The 13041-nt window shown below is 31.2% G+C and overlaps 2 protein-coding genes across 4 annotated transcripts in view; both read right to left on the bottom strand.

The window, feature by feature from the left end:
- Positions 1-2711: 2711 nt before the first annotated feature.
- Positions 2712-13041, bottom strand: part of LOC128165359 (uncharacterized) — an 84812-nt gene continuing 74482 nt past the window's right edge. Inside the window, exon 5 of the transcript XR_008241051.1 lies at positions 2712-2728. The gene's annotated coding sequence lies outside the window, so the exon portion shown is untranslated. The remainder of the gene's footprint in view (positions 2729-13041) is intronic.
- The window catches only part of LOC128165347 (transient receptor potential cation channel subfamily V member 1-like), a 20930-nt gene continuing 12006 nt past the window's right edge, over positions 4118-13041 (bottom strand). For 2 of the 3 annotated variants that reach the window (XM_052829759.1, XM_052829762.1), the window contains 10 exons: positions 12274-12509; positions 11976-12091; positions 9538-9739; positions 9115-9171; positions 8915-8944; positions 6926-7124; positions 6436-6481; positions 6201-6289; positions 5769-5899; positions 4118-5342 (listed from right to left, as the gene is read on the bottom strand). In XM_052829759.1, the coding sequence (XP_052685719.1) occupies positions 5319-5342; positions 5769-5899; positions 6201-6289; positions 6436-6481; positions 6926-7124; positions 8915-8944; positions 9115-9171; positions 9538-9739; positions 11976-12091; positions 12274-12509 (1130 nt within the window). In that variant the 3' untranslated portion in view covers positions 4118-5318. The remainder of the gene's footprint in view (positions 5343-5768; positions 5900-6200; positions 6290-6435; positions 6482-6925; positions 7125-8914; positions 8945-9114; positions 9172-9537; positions 9740-11975; positions 12092-12273; positions 12510-13041) is intronic. The other variant, XM_052829760.1, reaches the window with a different exon arrangement.

Here is a 13041-nt window from a genome sequence, read left to right as displayed (position 1 = left end):
CATTAGACTAAGCCTTGCAAGCTTTTGTACATGATCATGCATTAATCAGTCCAATTTTAAGTTGAACTGTTCTGAAGACGGCAAAATAAATTAATAATTTAAGCTGTCCTTGCAAACTGACAGTCTGGATAGCACCTTTGAGAGGTCATTCATCGGAAGATCGTGTACCATAATGAGATATTGATATCCAAAAATTCGAATTCTTGATATAAAAAATTTAGTCCTCGATATCACAAGTCTTTCAGTGATATCCAAATATAATTAATGATATTAAAGCAGAATGACTTTCATCAAAACCGAACAATAATCAAATCATATCTGATATAAAAAAAAAACCCATAAACCTTTTTTGATACGAAGAATTAATTTTGATGGGGTTTCATTTAGATATTTTAAGATATTTTCTAATATCAGAACTTAAACTTTTTTTTAATCAAAAAATGTTTCATGATATCATAAAAGAATAGTTTGATATAAGAAATTCCAAATCTTCTTGTCATTTTTTAATACCAAAAATTTATTAGAATTCCGAATTGAAAGTCGGAGGGGGGCTACACTAATCATCGGAAATCTTGACAAGCAAAATAGCCCCAAAATCATAAAATTCCTAATCCGATCCGGGGGGGGGGGGGGGGGTCCAAGGCATATTTGCGATAATTTTACTATGTGAATTTAATAAATTTTCATTTTCAAAGGGGGGGGGGGGAGGGGTCGGGACCCCAGACCATCCCTCTAAATCCGCGCATTGATATGCCGCAAACAAACAGATGCAACAAACAGATCTACTCGTAGGAGTTATTTAAACTTTGGTGATTCATTCGAGTTATGAAGGTAGTGATCATTGCAGAAAAAATACATAACCCGCATTAGCGGATTATGTAATTTTTTTCTGCAATGATCACTACCTTCATAACTCGAATGAAACATCAAAGAAAGCATTTTATTGTTTATATTAACATCTTTCTTTAAGCTAATCGATAAATTGATTAGGAAAAGTAAGTAAAATTCATTAAATTACTGTTGATGTACGTAAGTAATTAAGTTAGCTAAAAGAAACAGCCAAATCGTCTCTTGTGAGACTTTGAGTCTGACATCGTCATGATTATTTCGTGCAGTCCGTGACTTTTCCTAGGTCGCTATAGGTTTGGACCAATCGATAAACAGGGCGTGTCGATAACTGTCCTGTCATTTTCTTGTCAGTTTCAGCCGCTGTAGATTTCGACCAATCGATAAATGGGGCGTGTAGATTTCAGTCTGGCTGTTTCAATAGAGGGAATAATACTTGGGAGATGTAAATATATATACATGTGTGATAGGGTGATATTTCATATTAATTAAGTCATAATTTCATTATCATGAAATTATTAATTAATAGTTCTATAAATTATAAGTTTACAGTATTTACTATAAAAGTTGTCAATATAAACAACTTTATGTACAACCTAACAGTATGTAAATAGCTACATAGTTATTTATATAGTATGACATCACAATGGTCATTATGTCAGTGTAAACCTGTTTTAGTTAATTATATATCACATGGTCAATTCTATTTTTGAATTCTCAATTTCATTGGTCCTTTAAATTCCCTCTCTTTGCTTTGTCCTTTTTGATCTGATCTTCATACTGACCAGATGTATTTATCTTAAGACCAAGAAGAAATCTATAGACTATTCCATACCTGAAGAATATAGAAGGATCATGCAGATGCAGATCAATTAGGCTTTGTGTCACACATAGAGCTTATGATATAATATAAAGTCATAATAGAGAACCCTACGTTGGAGTTGTTGTCTTTATATACAATAACACCATCATTAAACATGTTTACATGTATATGCTTGTAAAAATCAACCTCTTTCGTTACAGTCTATATCAAGTACAAATCAATTTCTCCTTCATAGACTTTACAGAAAGAGGTTGATTACTTTTAAATGCGCCTGAAATTGCAATTTTTAAAATCTTATAATATACTGGTTATTTTGTGCCATAAATTTCAAATTGTGTGCTAAATGTACAAACTTTTAATTGGAAACACGGATATTGCATTGATATTTGGATACCTGTACCAGTCCTCTGTTTGTTGCATGCATGGATTGCCGTGCGGCATCTATAGCTGCACATTTTGTATTTTGTTCCCAATGAAATCAGAACGATCCCGTTTATATTGCTGTCAATTGTTGATACTTATATTGCTAGTATATTAAATTATGGCTGTGAGATATGGGGCATGCATGCTGCAAATGATATAGAAAAAGTGCATTTAGAATATATTAAATTTGTGTTAAGTGTGAAGAAGAATACAAACACTGCACTTGTATATTTTGAAACTGGGAGGCTACCTATGAAAACTATACGAATGTTTAGAATATTCAAATTTTGGTTCAAATTGTTACAAAGTCAGAATTGTATTTTGTAGTCCTGTTACAAAATGCTGTATAATGAGTGTGAATCGTCTTTGGCACCTGCTGAAAATTGGGTTACTGTAATTAAGAATAAACTTTTTGAAATAGGTCTTGGACATATATGGTATGAACAGGAGTATATACATTGTGAAACATATCTTCCTTTAATTAAGCAAAGAATCATTGATCACTTTACTCAACAACTTGTAGAACAGATTAATTCCTCATCTCGATGTTATTTTTACAAGCATATTATTGACCAGTTTTCGTTACAATATTATTTAACAAAATCAATACCTTCTACATATAAGAAACAAATTACAAGAATTAGATTGTCATCTCATAGACTTGCAAATGAAAGTGGACGACACACTGATGTACCAAAGGAAAGACGCTTATGTAAATTTTGTTCAGATATTGAAGATGAATTCCATTTTGTTTTGAAATGTCAGCAGTATAGAGAAATCCGAGTAAAATATATTAAGAAATATTATTGGAAAAAACCTTCTGTATACAAATTTATACAATTATTAAGTGTTCAAAATTTTAAAGAACTGTGTAAATTGGGGAAGTATCTCCATCTAGCTTTCAATATTCATGATAATTAAGAAAAATTTCTCTGGTTTCTTCGCCTGCATGTTAGTAAAATTTTATTTTATATACATTATCAATGAACTTTACATGTTCATGTACCATACCATTATTTCAATATTGCTATATTTATATGTAATAACCTATGCCATAAGATGTATGTCTTTTGCAAATAAAGAATATATTATTTCAGATTTAGCTATTTTACTCCCACCTTCAAGGGCGACTTCATGTCCAACAATGTCCATAATCTGAGACCCTACAATTTTTAATTGTTCATAATTATACACTGGTGAATATTGACACAAATCAAAAGCCCTGCAATCCTACTTATTCATCAAAATGAAATAACCCAATAAAACTAAAAGGTTTCATTTTTTTTTATATGTAAAGTGTCTGTAGTGAATTTGCTTCGTAATTAAGCATATACATGCATATAATTTATGTGATACATGTATATAATCCATTTAATGCATTTTTATATATACATGACGTACTATGAATTATTTTTTGTAAGCTGTATACAACAACAGTGATTTTTAGCTCACCTGAGTAACGCATCGAATAACTAAATATTCGATGCAAATGTTTATAATAAAACATTTTTAGCACGTATTCAAAAGCATTTCGACAACAAGCAGATGGAAGTAAACAGTCAGCCTTTGGCAGCCGTATATGAAATTCAACAATTAACTGTTCATAATCTACAGGGCTTAAATTTTTTACGATGTATTTTGTCATATGCATTATTTAAATGAGGAAATATCATTGTTGTGATAAAATAAGTATTGTTATGATAAATAATTTAATATTAGAAAATGCACCATTTGAAAATCAACATACAGGTGTATTTCAGATGAGATGACCTTTTAATTTTTGTAAATCATTATAGGTAATGTGATGAGTTTTCTTCACAACTGTTGTAGCACTAGCTTTAAAGTATATTTATTTATTTCATATTTATTCATTATTAGTTTAATTTAAGATCCATATTTAGGAATTTCTCACCCTAGTGTTCAGTAGTAACTTTTTCTTAAAATCAGTCTTTCGGTAAGATATGCCCTTTCACCAATATTTCTAAATCTTGGCAAAGCATAGCTAGACCAATGCATTTTAGCAAAACACAAATCAGACATTGATAGGAATAGTTTTATTCTGATGGATTTACTAACCAGTAAGATTGTTAAAATCAATTACAGAAATCAAAACTACATGTCAAGTAAATATTTGTTATCACATAGATAAAAATGCTGTTTATTTCTTCTCCGATAAGAAAATATTTACCAAAAATATACATAAGATATCCAAATCACTTCAAAATAAATACACTGTATCAGTTTTTTTTCCTTATTCATGAAATAAATCATTAAGTTAATTGATATAAAAAACACATATCTTTTAAAATCAAACTGCAAGTATCATAATGGAAGTATCACATTTTCAAAGATAAAATTATAACTTAGAAATGTATTAAAAGTAAATGCAACATATCTTTTTAAAATGACAATCCTTGTGCATGAAAAGGATACAAAATCTGAAGTGCTTTTATTTGAAATCTAAGGTAAATCTAATGCAAACAAAGCAATATTTCAGTAAAGTTGCATTGGCATATAATACGCATTGTCTATAAAACCAAAATATCGTAGTCAATGACCAAGTGGCTGACTATGGAATATTATCACAGTACAAATAGAGAATAAGAAAGAACTCTAGCACCTAATAGTCACATATTCATATAAAAGCTGCTAAATTACCAATGTACATTATAGTTGAGGCTGAGCAGTAAATGTACATGCAGTAAATATACAATATAACTAAACAATAATGTTACAACAAAAAATCCCTGTAAAACAATTTAGAATCGAAATCAGTAGAGAAAACTAAACAAAGTACATTTCATGTAGATTCATGTGATAAAAATGTGTGAATATTTTAAACACCATTGGACGGACAATATGTAAAACATTCAAATAAATAATTATGTTTTATAAAATGATACAAAAACACATTGCATTAAAAATGTTAATATTTCTCTTTTTCTAAATAAATTGATGGCCTTAAATTACAAATAAAATACCAAAAATAAAATATTTTCTAGATATTAAAATTTACAAAATTTGAAGGTTAAATCTTTTAAAATTTGAGGGTTAAACAAAAAAGGTGCTACAAAAAATAAAATAAAATAAATCTGATTGTAATATAACTTATTTGGCCACAAGTTACAATGTCTTGGCATTGTCATTTCAATTTTGCAATAACAATAATATCACAGGTGATTTGCACTTCTCACTATTCTGTTTAGAAGATTCTTTGACCATTAGTTCAGCAATCTGCATCATGCCCATCCTAAAACACACACACAAAAAAATATATATATAGTTGTTTATAACAGACACTACATAGCTTCTTATTCATATACTAGATAAGAACCCCATCAAACAATTTTATATATTCCTACATACACATTTTTTTTTTCAAAACCAGGCCCAACCAGTGATAGTGCTAAATAATATCTCTGTGAGAGAATTGGTTTGGTAGACCATAAAGCTAGTTCTGTACATGCAAAAACCAGGCATAATTTGTGCACTAATGTACACAAACAAGCAATTTCCCTTTCTGAAAAGAAAATTGCAATTTTTTGTACAATATACTACTGCTCTATGGTCTGTCAACCCTATTTTTCCTCATCAAGCTCCAGTAAATGAGAGAATTTTGCAAATGTCTACAAAAATGAAAATTTTTACAGTCACTATTAAACAATTTCTTTTTTACCTGTGGCCTTCTCGGACTAATTGATGGTTGGGATGTTTGTGTGAACTCCAGGGCTGGGAAATCTGCCATGGAGACATCCACAGTGGGTGGGGTTTGGGTCTGCTGTAGTGGATATGCTGGGGGAGATAGAGCTGAAATCACAAAAATCAAAGTACTGTAAGTACTGAATTGAACAAAGCAGGATTTACATTCTTAGAACAATAGTGAAAAAGATGGTATTTAGCAGCAATTTAGATGATTTAAAACTTTAAACTTCATTCATTCTTTTCTTATCAAGTTTTTACTTGACTTCTATAATTGCCTTTACACTCTTTTAAGCCTGGACAGAGTATCACTATATCTAATTTGACTGCATCAAATTTCAACTATTACTTTGAAAGTGAGAGAACATTTTTAACAAAAATATGTGTTGTTATAAAATAAAGGCATTACTTCCTGGATCTAGGAGAGCAGCGTCATCTTCGTGGACAATCGGCTGTTTGTCTGAAGTCTTCTTCCTTTTGGATTTCTTAGGACGACCGCTAAAAGAGAAAATCCAAAACATCTTCATTGTAACTACAATGTCTTTTTCCATTTCTTTTTTTGGAAAATATTATTTATGTATATATGCTTAAAAGCTTAGATTAACAACCACATATAAATGTTAAATTTGAACTATTTTTTTTACCTTCTTGAAGACGACCTTCGTGGAGATTCCAATTCAAAGTCAACCTCTGTAAGTAAAATAATCCTGGGTTACTAATACGCATTACGTATTTTGACCATTTTGAAATTAATTCTGCTTGTAACACACTATTTGATTGCATGGATAAACAAATTTGTTAAAATTGTATAACAGTTGTTGGCTATGTCACAAACTTGATATTGCCTATATTCCAATATGACATGCATACAAAACGTATAAAACTACTGAACATGATGTTTTTCTTTAAATTTTGTGGAATTTCATATCATTTTTCAGAAAAAATTTCTCAACTAAAATCATTCCCTTTGCTTTAAGAAAAACCCCTTTACTAATGAAATTTGCATGCTATTAATGTATGTCCTTCTTTCTGCTAAAAAACAATCAACAGAATCTAATTCATGATTATACAGAGCGAACAAATTTATTTATAAGTCTATTCGCATACACAGTATTTTAGAGTATTTTGACAAACCACTAGATCCAGCAGGCCGCCCCATCATCTCATTCATAAGGTTGGTAATGTTATTGATTCCTGTTTGTAGATTCTCCATCATATCATCTTGGCGAACTCGAAGCTCTGTGATACTGTCTCGAAGAATACCAATCTCATTCTCAAATCGCTCAATATCAACCATTCTAGATTTGTTGTTCAAATCCTCCTCATCTTCCTCCTTAATTCAAGAAAATATGAGAATATGCTACTAACAGGGAATGTGGCAGTTTGATTCTATTATGCACATGAACCATGTCCATTTCAATTAGTACACTTCGAAAGAAACCTTGAAAGGGCCAAGTAGCAAATTGAATATTCTATATTGCAAAATTTACCATCCTATCCATGTCAAATGAAAATCTATATGTTTATCAAAAGATAGCTTGAAAATTTAAGCCATAAATAATCTTTCCAAGTAAAAATGTCACTTAAAATTCATAACAGACATATCGAATTAAAACAATTACATGTAACTCCATTTTTACTTATTTCATGATTTAACAAGGTGTTAAACACAAATGACCTTTTATAATGTGGCCAAGTTGTGCTATCAGTAAATTGAGATGTGAAATGAAATTTATATCAAGTTGATATTAACAATCCATTATTATATCATCAAGAGTTTTGATAATCCAATGCTGGCCAGGTGAACCTTCGTTTCAAAATACTATGAATAAAATAACTAACAACAGGATAGCTAGAGTGTTCGAGAGACTTTCTTTGTGCAATATGAATGGGTTGAATAAAAAACAACCACAAAACATAGATTCAGACCTGATGTGATACCTGGCTGACCAAATTGTATATATCCCCTATTAAGCATTCCAGCAACTTTTATTTGTGACAACTTCATTTTGCAATCTAATGAAGATAAACTGGTTTGCTGTAACTATGTTTTGCAATCAATACATAGATTATTAATAAAAGAAAATAAAATATTAGAGACATTTGAAGACCACTTTGCAGGGAGATTATTTGCAATGACGTCAGACTCTCGCTTACCTCTAAATTTCTAGCACATGAACAAAAGTTGGTGTACAATTTATATTTGTAAAACTTATGCAAATCATGTCTTTTAGTTAAAATTACTTAATTGAAAATAAAGGGAATTTATAAAAAGGGAAGGGTTGCACAAGCGATGTAAGAATGAAACATAATTCTTGAAAACAAAAAAGGTTTTACTACCCTGCCTATTTTCCTTCTAGTAAATAAATTCTACACAATATTCTATGGATATATAAATGTAGGTACTAGATAAAATATGTAATGAAATTAAATTTTCAAAGAAGTCATAAATTGAAATTACAAAAAAGTACTTCACTGCAAAATAAAAATATCAAAAACGTATCAATCACATATACTTTAAGAAAAGTGTGCATACACAATTTAAAAAATTCTAAATGAACCATTTTCCTTTAAAATCAGCAATAGATGCAATTAACAAAATTAATAATAAACCACAACATAATATTAATTAAAAAATTATGTTTTTTAAAAATCCACAAAATTCTGGTACTATACACAAAGTAGTACATGTACTCCTTATTAATAACTATTATTTCGATCATTAATTAGTACTATAAATAATTTGAAAATAAAAATTTCTAGTGCATGCATGAATTTTGGGAGAAACATGTAACTGATTACATTATTGGCACCAGTGATGCAGGTTATTGTTACCACATTGTTAATTTTTGTGCACAAATTTTTAATAATAAACATCAATATTTTCCTTTTTTCATTTGTTTTGTGACAACAATATTTCCCTTTTTTGCTATAATAAGATATTAATATATAGATAATCAAATAAGAGGTTCTACATTCCTAAAATTGGAGTTCATTATCAGTACTATTCTTAAAGGACGATATGCATTTACATATATAATATTTAAGCCATAGATAAACTTACAGCACTCTCAGAAAGTGAGTGTGTGTGATATTAGCTAGTCAAAAATGACTATAAATTACCAAGTCTCCTGGCTCGTCTCCATTTTTCAGCTAAAGAGTCAAATATAATTATTCTTGTGCATCTACATTTACAACATCACACTGTGTCTAGACTATGTACAACAGAGATCCAGAGCTGTTCTTTACTAAAAGTAGTAATACAATAGAATATCAATTTTATTATCATCAGCATTATCCAAACTAGCTGTTCAGCAATTTACCTCTTTTCTTTTCCCGAACTTTGTATCAAAAGCATCTCTCAAGTCATCAAGATCTTCCTATATACACATCAAAAAAAAAATATAAACAGAGGTACCAGTAATCTAAAACATCTTACATCATTAATTTTATACATGTTGTTAAAATATTGTGAGTTTTAGGAGCAATAGAAGTTGAACAAAATTAAAGAATGTATCATTTAGTGAAAGTTGATCAGAAAAAAAGAAACAGTTTACTTGCCAATACACAGACAATGAAAAATGAACAATCAAATTCTAAAAGTAAACAATGCTGTTTTTCTTAAGCCTGTTCAGCAGAGAGGGTACTCGCGAGTGAATAGTTGCAAGTCGCGAGCTCATAAAGAATAGAAATGATCACGAGCACTCGATTTACTGAACACGCCTCACACATAGAGGTTCCCTGACCTTGATCTGTATGGTGACCTTCTTCATGTCCTCCTCTCCCTCTTCGGTCATGTCGTCATCATAATATTCCTTGAAGGGATTGCAGGAAGTTTCCATGTAGTGATAGAAAGCGTTTCGTCGAGAACTCGTCATGCTCTCCCAGATGCTGAGAGTCATGAGTGCCTTCTGCATGACAGCGTTAGCCTGGGCATTATCGTAGACTCTGGAAACAAAGTCAAAACATTTCTTAATTAAAATTATATTCCTATTAGATAAAGATGAAATACTCCAAGTAAGGAGAGAAAATAAGTCTATTTAGAGGAAAAAAAAAACCTGTAATATGTCTTAAATAAGAGGACCACATGGTCATGTTGTTTACCCGAGTAACAGTTTTTTTTTCATCCCTAGCTCAGTTTGAAAAACAAAATCTTATCTTATTAATTTTACCCTATTTTTTAGGGCGTTTCTGAATACAGTACGAGTAAGACTGCCGATATCATGTGTAATGTGAGTTGTATGCCATTGGGTACATAAGACTCTGTCTAAAATGCTTTCAAATTACTTATCAATATGCTCTGATTCAGCATCCTTGCCTGTGGAGTGCATCAGAATCACAAGATGCATCATCTATTCAAATTTGATAAAGACTGAACCAATAATAATTAAGACTTGTCTATCAGAGGGCACCTGCTCTAAAAACTTTAACCAGCTCAAAAACCTTAACCTCCTCCAGCACCTGGAACCTATGGCTCAGATTCAGCATTCAAGCCTGTCAGTGCATCAGTATCATAAGACGCACCATCTATGCAAGTTTGGTGAAGTTAGAACCAGTAGTCACTTAGATATTGCTATCAAAGGGCACCTGCTCCAAAAACTTTAACCTGCTTCAAAAACCGTAACCTTCACCAGCATCTGAAATTCATAGACCACATTCAGCATCCAAGTCTTTCAAGTCCATAAGTAGGTTCAGATGCATCATCCATAAAAGTTTGGTGAAGATAGGACAAGTGATAACTTAGATACAGGGACTGCAACAAAAACTTTAACCAGGTCCGGACGCCAACGCCGGGGTATAGTATAAGCTACCCCCGACTTTGTCTCGGTAAGCTTAAAATGTATGACCCTTCATTTTAATACTCTGAATTCCCATTCATCTAAGATGTTTTAGATGAAAATAGGGTCTTGGTTTTGAAGAAGGATTTGTTAAATGTAAAAAATGTACATACAGATTGATGGAAAAACATACATTTACACATTGCAAACACCACACAATCAGGAAAAACAATCAGAAAAACTCATTTAAGCTTATAAGTTACAACTCAGGCGAACTACGAAGGTCGATACATAAATACATGTACCAAATTACAGTACAGTACATTTATAAACAATGAAAAAGCCATATTGTAAGTTTTTCTGTGCCACACCATTTTTGACTGCTTGTAAATCCACACTGATGCAAGTTTATGTATTAAAATTTCAGATTTAAAGGTGAAAGAAGGAGGATAAATCTTCAATGTGTTAAATGTTTCATAACTGAATGGTGAGGGGGAAAATCGAATCTTTCCACTACTTACCGGTGTATTTCTCTTTATTCAGAAACAATATGATAAATCTTAGCTTTATGTGTGACAATTTGAATATGTTAATTTTTGCATCCACATATGGTCACTTGGGTCTTTAAAAAGTAATTTAACCCCACTTTTAGATTTAGAATTTCAATCAGTCAACACTGTTGATGCCAAAATTGACACTTCTAAAAAGTATTTATATTTATTTTATAAAACCTCTTAAAATCTAAGAACACTTTGAAACAGAATATGGTTTGCTTGCTTTGCTTTAAAATATTAACAACACTAAAAGAAATAGTAAAGTGCTAATAAGGGCTCCATTTAAGCAAGAGAGAGAATATTTTGATATCATGTTCAGGAAATCAACATTATAATTTTTCCATATATCAGTAAATCACACCCAATAATGATGTGCAATAAAGTTTTATGGCTTATACAAAGAAGAGGATTTTTTTTTCATCTTTCATTAAAATCTATCAAAGGCTTATTATTGGTCTTGTCAAACTTGCAAAAGTGGGATTTACTTCATATGATCTAAAAAGATTCAACCATAAATAGTGTAGTCCCTCACAAGCCAATTATATCGCAATTCCAAAATGTTGTCAAACTTAAATACAGTAAATCCTGCCGAAACAATCAAGTGTCTGGGAGGAAAATCTGGGCTTAAATGGACAGTTTGTCGGTTATGGATCTCAAATGCAAGTGGGGTGGGACACATTTTAAAAACAGATATTGGGTTAGGCATAATTCTCTATACATTCCACAAAAAGAGATCTGTATGCATTTGAAGTTGTCATACACACATCTCTTCCTTGAAAACTTCTTTTTGCCTTTTGATTTCTTTCATTTGGTCTTTTGAACAAAAGTCAGGCCAATTTCAGACTGTCTTACCTCTGGAATGTATCAGACAGCAAGGCAATGAAGAGATTGAGACAAAGGACAGCAGACAGGGCTAGCCAAAGTCCAACCAAGATCTTCGCCATGATAGGATCTACTTTCAACATGTTCTATGAGAGAAAAAATAGCACTCATCAAATAGAAATCATATTGTACAACCAATCATCTGTTTCTTTTCCTCATTATTTCTCTCATTGTTTTCTTTATCCCATTCCTTATTTCTCTCTCATTTTTTCTCTCTCCCTGTCATTCTCTTTAATACATAAATAAATCTACCAGTAATAAATCTCACTTCAAAGTCATATTCGTCCACCAGCGTCAGCCGGAACAGACTGTAGAAAACATCCCCAAAATCTCCGTACCCATCGACATGCACAATGTCAATCTTAACCTCACCATTCACAGTGACATTCACAGTGCCATTCACTGTGCCATTCACAGTGTCATTCACAGTGACATACACAGGGTCAGGAGTATTACTATAATAAGCTTTCTTGCTTCCTCCAAAGATCATCCAAAAAGCACACACTGTAATGATATAAAATGTATTTTCATTTCTGTTAAACCATTTCATTAAAACCTAAGATTACATTCAGATTAATGACATCTTGATGTCAACATATGTACAATCAATTTATTTAAGTTCATGCACAGCTGTAAGTACCGGTTAGTAAATATGATCCGTTAAATTAATACAGATCCTTTTCATTTCTGATATCTATTTCAATTATTCTGTCACCTTCTACCAAAAACAAGAGTTTCTGCATTAGATGATTACTGAAAAAAAACTTCTCTTACCAAAAACATGGTAAACTAACATTGGCACACAGATGATTAAAGTATTTCAAAGAAATAATCCAGTTTGAAGAAATGTTTTGCAGAGATCATTAATATAGTACATTTTTTTTTAAACTATGTTGTTTCAAACATTGATTAAACAACTGTTAAAGAATGTTTTTGCAAAATTTATTAAGTTACTGCTTCTGCAATAAATCATACATGCTAATCATAACATAAAGCTATCCTCAAACACAAGTGAAATACCGGTAACGGTATAAAA

Source organism: Crassostrea angulata, chromosome 10 (assembly GCF_025612915.1).
Source record: "Crassostrea angulata isolate pt1a10 chromosome 10, ASM2561291v2, whole genome shotgun sequence".
NCBI classification, from domain to species: domain Eukaryota; kingdom Metazoa; phylum Mollusca; class Bivalvia; order Ostreida; family Ostreidae; genus Magallana; species Magallana angulata.
This window is presented reverse-complemented; position numbering and strand designations above follow the sequence as displayed.